Genomic DNA, 18,197 nt, shown 5'->3' with positions numbered 1-18,197 from the left:
TTCAGTGGCGGTTCGTAGCTAAAATTAATGTGGGGATGCTGCTCCAGAAAACTTTTTTTCTGGGCCTTTTAAGGCCATGGTTAAAGTTTTTTGTAAAATAAAAAACTAAAAAATGAATGAAATAGAATAACTGGAAACAAGATAATAATAATCTAATTTTATACTTTATCACATTCAAGAATATGGTACACGTTTTTTAAGCACAAAACACGCAGAGTAAAAAAACCTTCCACCAGCACACCAGTATTGACACTGCGGGAGCGACAGTATTCTCTCTCCCTCACAGCCTCACGTACAGCTTCCTATATGCGCATGCGCACAACAGCCAAACACTATGACTATGGAACTGTGCGCTTCACAGTTCCATACAAAGATTTTTGTATCTTTTTCATAAACTGGGGGATGACTGCTGACATTAAGCTTTAGGATTATATATTGTACAAGTATAAAGAAAGAATTAAAGAAAAAAGGGCTCATTATATTAAATGTTATCGATAACATCAAGTGGAAATAGGGAGTGCTGCAGTTCCACAGTGCCTACACGCGAGCCGCCACTGCAAGTACTGTCAGTATAATATTATTATTATTTTTCCTAATGGGTATATTGCAATCTGTTCAACTAGTGAACTATAAGCAACCCACCTCATGAGCCAATGAGATGAGGATGATGTGTATGAAATATAAATGAGGTGTAGTTTTGTACAGACTCAGGCCAACCATTCCTGAGACGTATGGTTAATTGAATCCCAACCACCAAAGTACACCGGTATCCACCGTCAAGTATTCAAATCCATATAAAAGCAACTAACGTTTTTTGGGGATTTGAATCTCACAACCTTCGACTTCGAAAATCAACTGTTAAACAGATGATTTGCGACAAGTTTACCACTAGATCAGCCCGGTGGGCCCAATCTGATATAAAGTAAAAAATATATTCCTAGACAGTTGATTTTAAACGTGGTCATGTCTTTTTAAAAAGATTTTATCACTAAGTATTTATTTTTAAGGTAACAAACGTACCATTTATCTAGACGAGAGAGAAATATCTAGTCTGTTTATCTTGTGTTATATAATATTTTAACTTGAGCTATATATATATATATATATATATACTCAGTAGGAGTATACTCAGTGGGAGTATATATATATATATATATATATATACTCCCACTAAAAATAAAAAGTTCTTGCGCAGAATTGCGCAAGAAGACCGACCTCTCCTTAATTTAATTTTTGTTATCCGAGAATGGGCCCTTTACATCCATCTCGGACTTTGTTAAATTCTATTCACTTTCGGTTTTATTTTAGATTTTATGTGTGATATTAGTTGTAAGTTTTATTCATCTTTTAGATTAGCTTTATTTTCTTTTATTTTTTATAAAAAAAAAAAAAATTCCGGGCGATGAAACGCGCAGGCGTTTTTCGCCCCCTCCCCAAAAAAATTAATTTGGTTTTAATATTTCTTTAATTTGGTTTAATATTGCTAACGATAGATACCGCAGGTAAAGAAAAGTGAACGTTCCAACTTTCAGGATTATAACGATTCACGCTTCTAACTTGCCCCATCAAATCTTTTCGATTTTAAATTGAGCGAGCGTAATTAAAGAACGACTAAACCAATCTTTATCAAATTTTCACTTGCACAACTTCAAATACACTATTACAGAATAACAAAATTTCAATGAAATTGATTAAGTAGTTTTGGATATTTTCTAACCACAAAACGTTTATACATTGGCCTATATATATATATATATATATATATATATATATATAAGAAATTCGATTTTAAGTGAATGGTATTTTCGAACTCCTCATATATCAAAGTAGAGAAAAATTATTTTCACCCCCTCAACTCACACCATATAACCAAATGTAATACGTACATTTCTTCGAAAATCAGTAAAAATAAACTTTAGGGCAGTTGGTCACTTGCTGTTATAGTATTAAATGACCTTTATCAATCAAGTGAAATAATAATAATACATAGAACTTTACGATAGAATTGAAAAATTTCTTCCTTCTTTTATTAGAAAGAAGTATTCTTTCTTTTAAATTATTATTATTTCTTCTAAATAGTAATAATATATTCATTTAATATTATTTCTTCTAAATTATTATAAAGAAATACTCTTCTTTTATTAGAATAAAAAAAAATTAAATAAAAGAAAAGAAGTTACATGTAGTCAATAATTCCAGCTACCGATTGCACTGTTGAATTTAGTATGACGCATAGTTCTAAGAATTCTAACTATATAAAAGGCGCGCTTACATTTTCAGAAATAGAAAATGCCACCACGGAAGGTATAACTGATTTATATGCTATACTGATTCGTTTTAATTTTATATATATATATATATATATATATATATATATATATATATATATAAGTAGAAAGATTTTAAAATAAATGGAGTAATAAAGGTGACATTTAAAAATAGAATAAATCAAACTATTCTTGATTAATACTTGGTATTTATGAAAATAACTGTAAATATTGCATAATGTGGAATAAATTATATTTGAAATTGTTAACACAATGAAAGACATTACAAAATTTCTGTAGTAGTTCATTTATTATATGAAGATATTGTAATAGTATAGTCAGATTAATTAAAAACAAGTCCACCAAATAGCTAATTCATTAAATGACGTTCATCATCATCATTTCCTGCACGGGTTAGGTCATTGACCTGTTCCGACTATGTTTTTCTCGATCTGCCTTATCACGTCTTCCACAAGAAGCATAAACTAGAGATCGTTTCGAAATTCGATCTTCTTCCATAAAATTTAAGTGTTCTGTCCATTTACTTCTACATAAGTTAATAATTTCATTGAAGAAGAAAATATTTAAATCTGCCCCCGAATATCTTCATTTCTTAATTTATCCGTACGACGATCCCTGCAATCCTCTAAAAAAAAAATCCATATCTGCTTCTTGCATCTTACAGTAATTTCGAGATCTCATCACCCACGCTTGATTTTCATAAAGTAAAATTGTCAATGCCATTATTTTTTATACTTTCAACTGACTTTCGATGTTAATCTTATTTCTAAGATTTTTCCGAATAGTTCTACACATTATCGGAAATTTATTCAACTTGTTATCTATACTATTGCCTTGATCGAAAATTAAACAACAGCCCAGGTAATTAAAGTATCGAACCTGTTCAAGGATTATCTCATTTAATATTATCTTACTATTTTTTTCTTTGAATTCCATTATTTTCCTTTTACTGGCAGGAACTTTACAGTTAAAATCCACAGCGGTCTTACTAAATCTAAACAAATTCATTTGTAATTCGTCTTTAGTTTCAGCAAAGATAGCCACATCATCAGATAATAATAAGTGATTCAAAAAGGTCATACCTAGTGGAGTTTTTCTTTTTTGCATATAAAAATGAATTTTTATTAAAATCTATTTAATTAATCTATTAATTTTTATTACATTTTAGATGAATGTCTCCCGCATATAAACAAATTAATAAATGTAAATAAGTATTACATTTCTAAAAAAAATTCTAAATAAGTACAGTTCTATTGTACGGTTGATTAAACTTTTGAATTTCTATTGTAAAACTAATTATTACAGTGAAAAGGTTTTTTCCCTCCGATATCTAGTAAAATAGATAAATATTATTTTGAAAGGATTACCAATAAAGAAATTAAAGACCAAATTGGAGACCTCCTTTTCGGAATGACATCAAAAGTTCATTTCTCATTAGTGGCTGTAATTTGGCGTTTGCGTGATTAGTTACTTTAAAAAAAAAAAAAAAAAGATTAAAATTTTTTATGTTTTAACATACATCGTCTATGTATTTTTCGGAATTGAATACTTGTAACAAAAAAGGCCGTAATAGGATTATTTCAGGTTTTTTCTAAATTAGATTAATTTTTCTGTTTAAATGATTTATTAATAAATCATATAGAAAGAACAGAATTATCAATTTTGTATTTAAAAGAATTTTTTAAAACTGTTTCTTTAAAAAAAAAAATTACAGTAGTTTTAAGTGAGCTGTTTTCTTTTATATGGCAAATATAGCTAATTATTATTTATACATACGTTAAAGTTATGTTTTTGTTTATTACATTTACTTATAATAGAATTTTAAAATTCAAATATGAGGGCCTCTTAAATAATTAGTATATACCCTTGTTCTCCCCCTCTATGAATCATGAAACCTTGTCGACGGTGATGGGGCTTGAGTGCTCAGTGATACAGAGTAGCTGGACCTAAGGTCAACCATATCGGAGTAGTATCTGTTGAGAGGCAGACTAAGGAATGATTCCTGAAAGAGGGCAGCAGCTCTTTCAGTAGCTGTTAAGGGCGTAGGTCAGGAAGACATATTAACATAACTCAATCTTCTTAGTACTGCGCAGCTGAAAGCAATGGAAAACCACAGCCTTTTATTTCAAGACAATGTAGCTCTCTGCATTTTCATGTAACAAAGATGGAGGCGCCTTCCTTGGTAAAATAATCCGGAGGTAAACTAGTCCCCAGTTCGGATCTCCGGGTGGGGACTGCTAGAAAATTAAAAAATAATATTCTACGAGTCGGAGCGTGGAATGTTAGAAGCCTAAAAAAGGTTGTTAGGTCAGAAAATTTAAAGAGAGAAATGGGTAGGTTAAATGTAAATGTAATAGGAATTAGCGAGGTTCGGTGGGAAGAGAAAAACGACTTTTGGTAAGGAGATTTTAGAATAATTAACTCAGCGTCAAATAAAGGGCAGACAAGAGTAGGTTTCGTGACCCACCGAGTTGGTCTAGTGGCGTACGCGACTTTGCAAATCAGCTGATTTTGAAGTCGAGAGTTTCAAAGTTCAAATACTAGTAAAGGCAGTTACTTTTATACGGATTTGAATACGAGATTGTGGATACCGGTGTTCTTTGGTGAGACGAGGATGTTCCCTATCCCCGTTAATTTTTAATATTTACATAAAACTAGCAGTTAATGATGTTAAAGAACAGTTTAGATCCGGAGTAACAGAGCAAGGTGAAAAGAAAACTATGCTACAATTTGCTGATGATTAGTTATTCTAGCTGAGAGTAAAAAAGATTTAGAAGAAACAATGAATGGCATGGATGAAGTCCTACGCAAGAACTACCGCATGAAAATAAACAAGAACAAAACGAAATTAATGAAATTAATTAAAAATAAAGCAGATGGACCACTGAATGTAAAAGTAGAACAAGAAAAGATTATGGAGGTAGGAGAATTTTGTTGTTTGGGAAGTAGAATTACTAAAGATGGACGAAGCAGGAGCGATATGAAATGCAGAATAACGCAGGCAAAACGAGCTTTCCGTCAGAAATATAATTTGTTTACATCAAAAATCAATTTAAACGTCAGGAAAAAATTTTTGAAAGTATATGTTTGGAGCATAGCTTTATATGGAAGTGAAGCTTGGACGATCGGAGTACCTGAGAAGAAAAAATTAGACGCTTTTGAAATGTGCTGCTATAGGAGAATGCTAAAAGTCAGATGGGTGGATAAAGTAACAAATGAAGAGGTATTGCGGCAAATTGATGAAGAAAGAAGCATTTGGAAAAATATGGCTTAAATTAGTGACAGACCTATAGGCCACAACCTAAGGCATCCTGGAATAGTCGCTTTGATATTGGAGGTACAGGTAGATGGGAAAAATTGTGCTGGCAGGCAACATTTGAAATATACAAAACAAATTCTTAAGGAAGTAGGTTGTAGGGGATAAACCGTAATGAAACGACTGGCACTAGAAAGGGAATCTTGGAGAGCTGCATCACACCAGTCAAACGTCTGAAGACAAAAAACCCTTTTTGTTGAATAAGACTTTATTTCACGATTATTCAATTTCTATTGATTTAATTCAAAATCGTTTTCTACAATGGTGTACTTCGTAGATATATACGTGATAATTTTGTGAACTAAAGGAGATTTATATTAGAATTGATGTCTTCATGTTATTTGGTTATAAAATTTTTTATACAGCATAATCTAGTACTGTGAACATAGTATAAGGAAAACTGTGGCTACGCGGTCGCGTTATTTACAAAACTACTCATAATGACAATTATTATCAAATCGTACAGGCTGTTCGGTTGAAAAGCAAACAAATATCTACTTGAATACCGTACGTTTAGTCCAGACCACTACTTACTGTACACGGTCGTTAGACTAACGTTCGTAAGCGCAGTTGTCGAGTCTTCGAGGAGGGTTGCGCGAGGGGGTGTGTCTGTTGAGGTCCCTTGTCCTTGTCCCCGCTTCGTTTGTTATGATTTATATCGATGTCTCCTCCCTTCTCTCCGCATCCATGTTTCCATTAATGCCGCCAAATAGGAAACACATTTGCTACCGCACCACGGTGAGATGAAACGCCATAGTTCTCTTACTCTTCGACTCCTTCTCCCCTTGTCGTTCTATTTAATTTCTTTTCATTCTTTCTTCTATTCTTAAAATACGTTTCCTTTTCGTTATTTGTTATATGGATTAATCTATTTCATAATGCATTGATTTCCACCGGTTTATTGTTTATTTATAACAACAGTGGAGTTTTCGTAGTACAAATTTGTGTGATCAAATTTGAGCGGTAAGATGTTCTTCAAAATAAAGATAAAAATACTACAATAACTAATTTTAAAATAAAATACTATTTGGTTAAAAGTATTCTTAATCCTTTAATAAATAAATATCAAATAATTTATTTCACAGAGTTGTTTAAATCGTCTCCCACTTCTCGTAGACGATAACAATAAATGACTTATGATTTGGTTGGTGTTCATTACCAATGACTTTGTATTTTGTACGATACAACTATTTTTTTTTATTTTCATTCTGTTCATAGAGGTCTCAATGTTTTAAGCTGAACAAATACATTTTTTTTTTATATACAAACAAATAAGTTTTATATTTTATTTCTTGAATTTTCCAGCAGGAGGGCTGCTGGAAAATTTAGTTGATATGTATTTCTAGTTAGTTTATGACCCTGGAACCCCAGAACGGCTGGATTATTTCTCATGTAATGGGTGTCAAACGTTTCGTCTTAACTGTGAAATTCACATGAGCGCATTGATTTGAATAATATGACCTACAGTAGAGTCAGTCTATAAAATGAAAAGCCAAACTTATTTGAAATTCATCAAAGATATCAAATAAAAGTATTTTTACACGCACACACACACACACACACACACACACACACACACACACACACACACACACACACACACACACACACACACACACACACACACAAACATACATACATACATACACACACACATACATACATACATACATACATACATACATACACACACACACACACAAATATATATTTATATACATATATATAGTACAATATTGTAATACAGTACAATTATTGTGTGGCTAGCCACATAATAAAAAAAAAATTAATTTTTTAATTTTATATTTTTTAATATTTATGACTGCATATTTTTATATGTTATGATTTTAATGGCTTGAATTTAATGTGTGATTTGGAAGAAAAAGTTTAACTGATGATGAGGGAAAACCTCAAAAGCGCTATTAGAAAAAAATAATAAGCATAAAATAAGAAGCATTATCGAATTCTGTACTCTTGGTGGTAAACAGTTTTTATACTTTTGTCTTTGAGATTAGTGCAGAGGGGAATATGAACTAATACAATAACAAAAGAATTGTTTTTGCTACGTTTATATACATTTATATATATATATATATATATATATATATATATATATCGAAGATAAAATTTTTTACTGACGATGATTGTAAAAAATAAATGAAGTACATGTTAATAGTAAATTAAAATATAAAAGATTTAATGAATAATTTGTTTTTAATTTTTTTAAGTTTTTAAAAATTTATTTTTATTAATTCATTAATTACATAAAAAGAAACATATTTTTCGTTTATTCTAGATAACAACGAAAATTATTGAACCAATCATTAGGAAATTTCAACTGTAGCTTTCTTATTACTCCCTGCAACGTTCACCAAAGTTCAAACTTAAATAATCTCACTATTTTATAAATCATAAATAAATATAAAAAAAGTAAATAACCTAAAACTTCCTTTACTAAATTTAATATCATTCTCTATAAACGATCAATTTGTATTATTATCGTAATATACATAAAAAGAAATTGGTTTCAAAATAAAATTAAAGAGAATAAGATTATTTTCATATTTACCAAAGTTAAAGTTTTGATGATTTAAAGAATATTGATGAAAAATTTCAATAACTATATCGATATCTTTAGAAAGATACTTACTATTTTTTGTTTACTAAATTTCATTTCGATTATCTGGTGGCAATCCGCGAGAACTCATCCTCATCCGAGTAAAATAGCATCATAGATTTTTATATCCAGAACTAAGAAGTTCCATCAGGGTAAGAAACACAAATAATTGACATAAATTCGACTTACAATGTGGTGGTATTACTGTTTTCATAATGTGTAAATCGGCTAGGTCACAGATAAGAAGAAGAATTCCTAGGGTTACTAGAATTTATAATCGTGGATAACGTGAATCTACGTCAAGCGTTCTTAGAGACTTGAAGAACAACTTATACGTGCGGCTCAAAATCGAGTTCAATCTTCAAGAAATTTATTAGGTTTCAAATCGCCTTTTGATTATCACCCCCCTAAAATTGATCATCTGAATTTGAAAGATCATCTGAAATATTCAAACAGATAACATGATTAAAATATGTAATGCTAAAAACGGAATGATGAAACTTCTGGACTTTACTGCGTCGGGGAAAAATAATTCTTTAACAAAGTCAAAACAATATTTTGGGAGCACATCTTTTATCTAAATCAAATATTAACTTGACTTTGAAAAGCAAACTCGTTGAACCATTGCGAAAAGTTTTACAAGGTAATACTGGTTTCACAGAGAGTTTCATGTATTCTTGAACCGAGATCTATAATGAATTTAACAATTGGGAATTGATTATTCATACCCACTGGATTCCAGTAGATGAACATAGAGGTCGATATAATGCACCCTCAATTGATGAAGAAGCTATATTTATTAGTGTACAAAGAAAAAGGTCAAAGGAAATTGTGTTCATATGGTCGATTACAACGGGTTTCTGAGCTTCATCGCTCTTAAGATCGGTTATGATAATATAATATAATATTAACAAGAAATAAAATTTACCCAGAAGTTTTATTTTACCGTGTTTTATGAAATTTTATTTTACTGAAAAGTTGTTATTCATTCAAATTAATCTATTTTATTAGGTAACTTCTGAATAACTCACCGGGTTGGTCTAGTCGTGACGCGTCTTCCCTAATCCGCTGATTTGGATGTCGAGAGTTCCAGCGTTCAAGTCCTAGTAAAGCCAGTTATTTTACATAGATTTGAATACTAGATCGTGGATACCGGTGTTCTTTAGTGGTTGGGTTTCAATTAACCACACATCTCAGGAATGGTCGAACTAAGAATGTGCAAGACTACACTTCATTTACACTCATACATATCATCCTCTGAGGAATTATCTAAACGGTAGTTACCGGAGGCTAAATAGGAAAAAGAAAGAAACTTGTGAATAACTCATAATTACTAAAAAAATTATTTCCAATTTTTGAAGTTCTGTACGCATATAGGACGGGCTCGGCGCAACAGAGGCTGCTAGTATGTTACAAAAACATTTTTAAATTCGTATCTAATTAAATAATTTCTACTCTCTGTAAACGATTCTATTAAATAGCTTCTTTATTATTTTTATTTAAATAACGTATTTATCAGATTATAATATGTAAAATACTATAAACTAGATATTTATATTCTTGATAATAGTAAAAAAATTGTATGTAGGTATATCTTTGATCAGTGAAGCTGAATCTAAAATTCACAATTTCATTCCATTCTAATATAAATAAATAATTATTTTGTCCATAACTTGTTTTTCTTTGATACTTATATGTAAATCTTTGTCGACGTATACGTTTCATGAGTGTCAACGATAAATGAAAGAAAAAAATTACATTGTTTCTAGGTCACAGCGGGTGTTCAGATGGAGGTGACGCAGAAGAATGTTCTGGTACTGGTCCTTTGGGTTCACAAAGCAGAGGTTCGTCCGCGGGAAGCGATGGAGGGGGCGGTGGTAACGCCAAGACCAGAAGAAGGAGAACGGCTTTCACCAGCGAGCAACTTTTGGAATTGGAAAGAGAATTTCACGCAAAGAAATATCTCAGTCTTACCGAGCGATCCCAGATCGCCACCGCCCTGAAACTTAGTGAAGTACAGGTGAGTGACATTGCCGACGTTTTTTTTATAAAAGTATAAGTACACACACGTTTTCACTAATACCAATTATGTCAGTGTTGGAAAGCGCATCCGGTTTCCATATAATATTGATGTTATTTTAATACAAAAAACACACACATACACACACACACACACACACACACACACACACACACACACACACACACACACACACACACACACACACACATATATATATATATATATATACGCACGAACACATTTTTAAATTGTTTTGTAATTGCTTGGTCTATTATGCTTTAATAAATTTTATTTATTTCTGGGTTAAGTATGATAAATAACCAGGCAGAGTAGAAGAATATACTTTACACCATTATGTATATAATGAGTGTTTTACCACAGAAAAAAAATTATAGTCTTTCCCAGCATTTCTTATATCTGTACGTAAATCATCTATGGCACAGGCCGTTCGGAAAGTTGCTGTGCAGTATGTTTTAGAATTACGTGGTGCATTCTGTTCTTTCAGCGTTAGGTCGGTTGCCCTATGGGTTCATTGGGCGTTCCTCAGTAATAAACCGAAACGTCAATCGTTGAGTTGTGATTAACCGTGCTTCGTTTCGTGCTGTTTCCTCGTGAACTACACGAAAGTTTTTATGCAAAGCGAAAATTGTCGATGTGAGTAGAACGCGTATTGTGAGTCTATTTTGTGATGTATTGAGATGCTGTATTGTGTTATGAGATCGTTATAGTGCTGTTTTAACAAAGGTTATTAGTCAATTAACAAAGTGAAAATCGATCACGGTTGGATCCAACAAGATGGCTTCACAGCGCTCACAACTAACTGCCCAATGACCTTTTTTACAAAATGAATCATTTCGTGTGGTTTGCGGCCTGCACCACTTCCCGGTTTAACTCCTCCAGATTACTTTCCATTGGGGGCAGCGAAACAAGCAGTGTTTCGCAACAGATCACGCACGATTGATGAACTAAGAACAAATGCTAAATAGCTAAACTAAGAACAAGAATAATGGTATATATAGGAGACCTTCCAGTATATCAGCTGTTAAAGTATTTGAAAACAAATTGAAACATGTTGTATTGATATTTGGAGGTCATTTTCAATAATACCTTTTGTAAACTATTCCAGTTATTGCAATATCCGCTTTTATAAAATAATGTAATAAAGATACGAAATAATAATTAAGAAAGTTTCGTCTTTACACTTAAATAATTCCAGTGCACAGTAACTTTCCGAACGCACTATATGATAAAAAACGATGAAAGTTGCATTCTCTGATAAAAATGATGTTCACTGCACCCATTTCCTTTGGTAATAGAGTGAAAGTAACACTTGTAAATTAAATATAATTTGCATTTCGATGGTTTTGGGATGTCGGTATGTGACAGTGTATCGGTACAGTGTAGATGATAATAATAAACCATTTCACTTCTTATTTTTCTCTGTAAACCTGGCATGGATATTGTGTTGTTATTGTTTTTCAGAGTGGTTAACCATTATAAGGAATGAATTATTTCTATTATAACATCATTCACAATAGTTTGGTTTACGGCGTCTTAATAAATATATAAATGGAAAAGTATCTATGTATACAAAGGTTTAAAAAAAAAATTAAGAATTTAAAAGATAAATTAAATAAGAAAAACTTCTATTATGTTTTATATACATCTCTGATTTATTTACACTAACATTATCTATTTTACGGACTCTTTATTTCAATTGATGCTTGTTGGCTTTATTTGGCAGCTTGCCATCCACTATTCGTTCTACAAAGGCTTTGTATTTTTCTTTTAGTTCCTGGTAAATATTCTGTTGACCAAACTTTTTCATTAAAATTAAATTTCTTTATCTTTTGATTGATATAGTAAATCTCATCTACCTGTATCACGTTGAATGAACTCTAGCTCTTAGCTACACATCAGAGCCGCACCCAATATCAATCATTTCATGAAAGTAAACTGTTGTGTTTTCAATTTTTTTTTTAATGCATAATTTATTTTTTTAAATATTTCGCAAAGTGAAATACTGTATTAAAATCTATATCTTTACGTACATCTTAAGGACAAAATTTGATTACGATAAATTTTGTACGCGCTAGAGAAGTAGAAAAAGCTATTTCTTTCCTAAAAAAATCTAAACTAATATGAAATAGTGTAATTCTATGTCGAATTTAATATAATTTCTTCCCAGTATAGTTTTCTGATGCTAAGAAAATTTTTTTTCATTAAGTTCCTAAGTCTAATATATAAACCTTTTAATGCTCTTTTCAAGTCGGTTAAGTGAATTTTTTTCGTTTGATATTAATTTGATTTTAATTTAAATGAATGAATCGGCAGAAGTGATAAGTGTGAAATATTATTTTTGTACACGGCAGGAAGAATTTAAAGCGGTAAAGATAGTGAGTATGTAGATGCCCTGAAAAATAAACGATTAATTTTCAAGATAATTCACCTGGAAATAATAAGATCCTTAATTGCTCATTTTTTTGGTTACAGGTTAAAATATGGTTCCAGAACCGCAGAGCTAAATGGAAAAGAGTGAAAGCCGGTTTAACGTCGTCATCAGGGGCATCCGGACAGAGAGGTGGAACGGGGGGAGGGACGCCGGGCTGTAAAATTGTTGTACCGATACCGGTACACGTCAACAGATTCGCAGTACGAAGTCAACATCAACAACTAGAAAAGTGCGCGGCGCTCAGAACACATCATCATAACGTCACATTATAGACCGTCAGAAGATGGGAAAAATACTGTAAACTGTTAATGATAGTGTGAACGATTTGGTGAAGGTGCTTTTTAAAAAAAAACTACGTTGACCATCGTTATGCTTTGTGTACTTAGCTGAGTAAGAAATGTGAATGACCTATAGCGTTAACCACTCTTGTAAATATTAGTATAGTTTTGTTTTTTAATAAGATTTAATTCCTTCCGATAATTGTATAGGGACTAGTGTATAGAATAGATTATTTATATCGTGGAAATAAGACTCATGACTGTCACAAACATGACACACAACACACACACACACACACACACACACACACACACACACACACACACACACACACATTTTATTTTATTTAGAATCGTTTAGGCTATGTATACTAAGTTCGCAGTTTTTAACTCGTATATTAGAATGATACACGCTTGATTCTAGATAAAATAGAATAAAATATTAACCTATAAAATTGATTAAAACCAGTTCAAATCAATGACGATGAAAATCAACTATGATTTTAACTTACCGATGGGGATTTTAATCACTCTAGGCCACGGTGATTTCTATTCTGATATAGTTCCAGAATAGAATTTTCTGCCTGCTCTAAGAATCTATAAGGTAAATATATAATAACTATTTACTTTGAAAAATATATTGGCATTGATCAATATTTTGGCAAGATAAAGAGATGTATATCGATGACAATGTTATAGATGTTGCTATTGATAATATATTGACCTACCTACACGTTTGTCATCGACCGCTCATATCGATATCATATCTAATTTGAAGTCTTTAGCGGTAAAGTAAGAAAATATTTATTCGTAAAACAATTAATCAGCGGCATAAATTAGACGTCTATTTGATGTCAGACCCGATAATTACTATATTTTAACGGTTACATATATTGTTAGCGATTTATGTAACCGGCACTACTAATATCCATTCACATGTTTAGTCATCGAATATCAATCGTAAGGGCTATTGTACATTATATGAGTAAGGGCTAAACGGTACATATTATGAATACTAAATACGGGCTATTGTTTCTTTCATTCACAGCGTGCCGGTATATACACTGGGCTATGTTATACGCATGCTGAGAATTGAATTTTTTATATCTTCGTAACTTATGTTACTTTATAAATCGTTCATTTCTGTTATGCGAATAAATAAGGGCTATTTCACATAACATCTGCATTAACAGATTGACGTAAATATCATCAATATATAAAGTAATATTACGTTAAATTGTGAACGGTGAGATAATTCACTATTTGCTATTATTAGGGACTATACAACGCTAATAATAGGTTTGTTTAACAACAAGAAATAATTATTTGTGAAAGTTGAACAGATCGAGTAAAAGCTGCATCGTATATTCCAGTGTTTTCTGGATTACCATATAGCTTGCTAGAATTGTAGCTACCGATTTTGACAGTTTCCCGATTGTGACATAACATTAATAACTACGTAAAAATAAAACTGGTTTTCTTGTAAGACGAAACAAAGAAGCGGTTTAATAAACGGAATATCCTTTTATCGTATATTAATTACGAATTAAACGGTTAACGAGTAGAAAAATCGTCTGCTTTCGGGCTCGATACGATTAGTCTGGATGTCGATTCGTACGACAAAGTAAGTTAACGATCGCGAACTACAGTAAAAGGTTGACATAAAATGATCGGTGATCTCTTAAAATTGTTAATGTATTACCCTTATGTAATATTTTAAAATTTTAACGTGACATAGGAAGATATTATATCTGTTTTACTAGTAGCCGATCTAATAAACAGTTCTGGATTAAAAATTAAGGAAGAAAAGATCTTTTCTAGCTGAATTTATTAAAAGTAAATATTAAAAAAAAAAAAAGTTAATTAAAATATGGTCCACGAAGCGGTTACAAAATGGTAGCGGTTCAAATAACGCTACTATGTGAAAAAAAAAAATTATTAATCTTTTCTAAGTACATTCTACAATAATTTGTGTCCTTTTTTTTACAACAAAGTTTATAGTTAAGTTTATTACTTATTCTACAACGAGAGGTGAACGTCCAGTAATAATTAAATATCTTATTTTATATCAATAATGAGAATTATATAATTTAAAAAAATATCAAAATCCATACCACAAATGTTTTACAATATCGTCAATCATTTGTCATGTATCATACATATAACTTTATTTCTTTTCCTTTTCTTTAAAGGAATTATGAGCTATCATCAACTACGGTGAATTTATAAATAATAATTCATATTTTCATTCAATCAGAATTACGAAGTAGTGTGGTCAGGACCAATAAATGATGCAGGAAAAGCAACATAAACATCATTTCAACGATATGAAGCACTTATCATTGACGATATTACACATTAATTTATAATTAATTCATTTTTATCCGACTTCAAAAAAGAAGGTTATAAATTCGACCCGCATATTTTTTCTTATGTTTGTTCGCTCAATAACTTTTTCCTTGAAATAAATTTTGTTGTAATCGACGCACCTGCGTTTTACGGTGGTACCTTGATGTTAAAAAAATTTTTTTGACGCAAAAAATCGGTCTGAAAATTGACAAAAAAATTTTTTCGTCGTTCGGCGGGTAGGTACGGACAGCTGAAATCCTGATATTCTATATGTATGCGTCACGTTAGGTGATGTTATATGGTCTTCTACAGGATAGGTAATGTGAGTTTCTGCACAAGATATGTTGCAACGTTAATAAAATTATCAAATACTGAGATATCTCGTTAAACTATTCAGATACAATATATATTATACATAATATAAAGCATCGGTACGGGTGCTTTTTTTTTTTAAATAATTATTTTTTTATAGAAATAACAAATATGAACGACAATCAAATCGTTTTTAAAAAAAGAAATCGATATTATTGTTGCTTCATCGATGCAAGATTTTTCTTTCTTGTTCTTTTATATGACGATTGCAGGATTTTTTCAAGGTTAATGAAAGAAAGATTATTTCTTCTCGTTATGGTTCAATTAACCTAAGAGGATTTAATTTAGAAAAAGATAAATCTACCTTCTCTAAAACATATCAACACATGAATTGAGTTAATTCATAAACAATATGTGAATAAGAATTTATTGATAACAAAAATTCCATAAATTTATCAGTTTATGTAAGAAAATTTATCGATAGTCGACTTTCCATTTAATTTATCAAAAATAAAAATATTTTCCTTTTACAATTATCCATAATATTTCACGTTCTAAAAAACATTAAAATAAAATTTATAAAAATAAAAAGAGAATTCTACCCGATAATGCTTTAGAACAAAGGTTGATTTTAATTGTATCGTATATAACAAAGTTATCAACTTTTAAAATCAATATTCCAAGTTTTCTTCTGCTTAAACTTTATCTTGCATTGTATCTCTATAGCCGATCTACATAAAAATCGGAGAACCAACTTTTTGGCCCAATTATTTTGAATAATCTGTCATAATGTAAGCGAATAAAAACCCTAAATTGTTTTTATCGCAAAAACATATTTACATTAATTTTGAGACACCAGGAAAAAAGGAGAATGTCGGATTTGCGGTTATTTTTTTTTTCAAGAATTTCACGTAAATCGATATTTGTAATTTCTTTTACCCGTTTAATGTATTATAAAACCAAAGTTTCCATGAGCGGAATGACTAAGAAAACTCAAATTATAATGTTAACCTTTTTTTTAATTTTAAAGTGCTTTAAAGTGTTCTGAAAGCTCTTCTACCAACATATGTGATTGCCTGCCTTAATGCTGTAGGTGCTAATTACGGTGTACAGAATAAAATATTCTACGGTAATTTTTTTGTTATAGATAAAATTTGATCTAATTATCCCTGTTGTGTAAATTTTTTAAATTATTTAGAAAAAATCTATAACATTTTTCCCAAAAATTACAGAATGTTATTAATTATATTACTAATTTCAAGAAGAACAAGGTATTATTTAATTATTATGCTGGAGTACACCTCTTTTTGTATTATATTATTTTGTAATATCGACTGTTAATTTTATTAAAATAAATGTTAGAAAATATTTTTAAAAATTTGTAAATATATCACAAGCTATTTGTACGATCGAATAATAATGGGAAAATTAATATCATTATTATTATTTGTTATTATGTAATAATATAATTATTGTAAAATAAATTGTGTACAATAAAATTTGTGTTTCTCATTAATGTCATTACTAGATTGTTTCGTTGAAAAAAAAAACGGAAAAGAATATTCTCTCAAGGACTGAAATACACTTAAAATTTGAAATCCAAGTAATTTATTCGGAATGATTTTGAGACTTTGTGAAACATAGTACGAATAAATTTAGGTTCCAAGTGTTTTACTTCTTTTAAAGAAAATTTGGTGACAATTTAGATAAATTTTATAAAGAAATAGGAATGTTCTCAAATGAATCACTTAATTTTTTCATTTGTCTTTGTCATAGTTTTTTTATTTACATGACAGAAATAATTAAAAATGAATTTATTATGGTAGATTCTTCAATTAAATAAATGTTTTAAACAACTTCTAAAAAACAGGTACTCAATTTGACCTGCATTTATATATATTTATTTTTCACAACCAAATGCACCGATTTCGATGGATATATTTTTTATTTGTTGGTGCTACAGTAAGTTTAATCCTGATAAATCAGTAAAAATTGAACAAAAAATGCTTTTAATTTTTCAAATTTGAAGAGTATTACTTCGTAAAGCGTGTTTTTTAAGATTATGAATAGATTACTACAATAATAGAAGTTCTTAATGAGTTAGTTACAATTTTTTTTACTGGTGACACATGAAAATGACTAAACCGATAAATATGTTTAGTATTTTATTTATTAATCTGATGAAAAGGCAGAAACTAAAAAAAAATTAAATATAAAACAAAAAAATCTGACGTGAACACCACACGATTTCCTTGTACGCCTATTACATTACATATGCAAATTTTTTAAAATGAAAAGTACATAAAATTTTATTTCATTAATAATTTCTCATATTTCTTCATATTTTCTTCTTTTTTTTGTTATTATTGAATTATTATTTATTGTAAAATTTTTATACAATCTGAGGTTAATAATTATTAATATCATCAATATATTTAAATTAAAAAAAAGGAGATGAAGTCGGATTTGAACCGATGTGCCTTGCCCTTGTAAGATCCAAATATTTAATTAATTAAAATTTTATTTGGCTATAACTTTGGAACTAATGAAAATAAGTACCAC

The 18,197-nt window shown here is 30.3% G+C and overlaps 1 protein-coding gene across 1 annotated transcript in view; it reads left to right on the top strand.

Annotated features, from left to right (window-relative positions):
* Positions 1–17,119, top strand: part of LOC142324842 (uncharacterized) — a 53,208-nt gene extending 36,089 nt beyond the window's left edge. The window contains exons 3-4 of the mRNA XM_075365880.1: positions 9,991–10,241; positions 12,738–17,119. Of these exons, the coding sequence (XP_075221995.1) occupies positions 9,991–10,241; positions 12,738–12,968 (482 nt within the window). The 3' untranslated portion in view covers positions 12,969–17,119. The remainder of the gene's footprint in view (positions 1–9,990; positions 10,242–12,737) is intronic.
* Positions 17,120–18,197: the final 1,078 nt, after the last annotated feature.

The sequence above is a fragment of the Lycorma delicatula genome, chromosome 5 (assembly GCF_047948215.1).
Source record: "Lycorma delicatula isolate Av1 chromosome 5, ASM4794821v1, whole genome shotgun sequence".
Taxonomy (NCBI): Eukaryota; Metazoa; Arthropoda; class Insecta; order Hemiptera; family Fulgoridae; genus Lycorma; species Lycorma delicatula.
The sequence above is the reverse complement of the archived record's forward strand: the minus strand, read 5'-3'. Positions and strand labels throughout refer to the sequence as shown.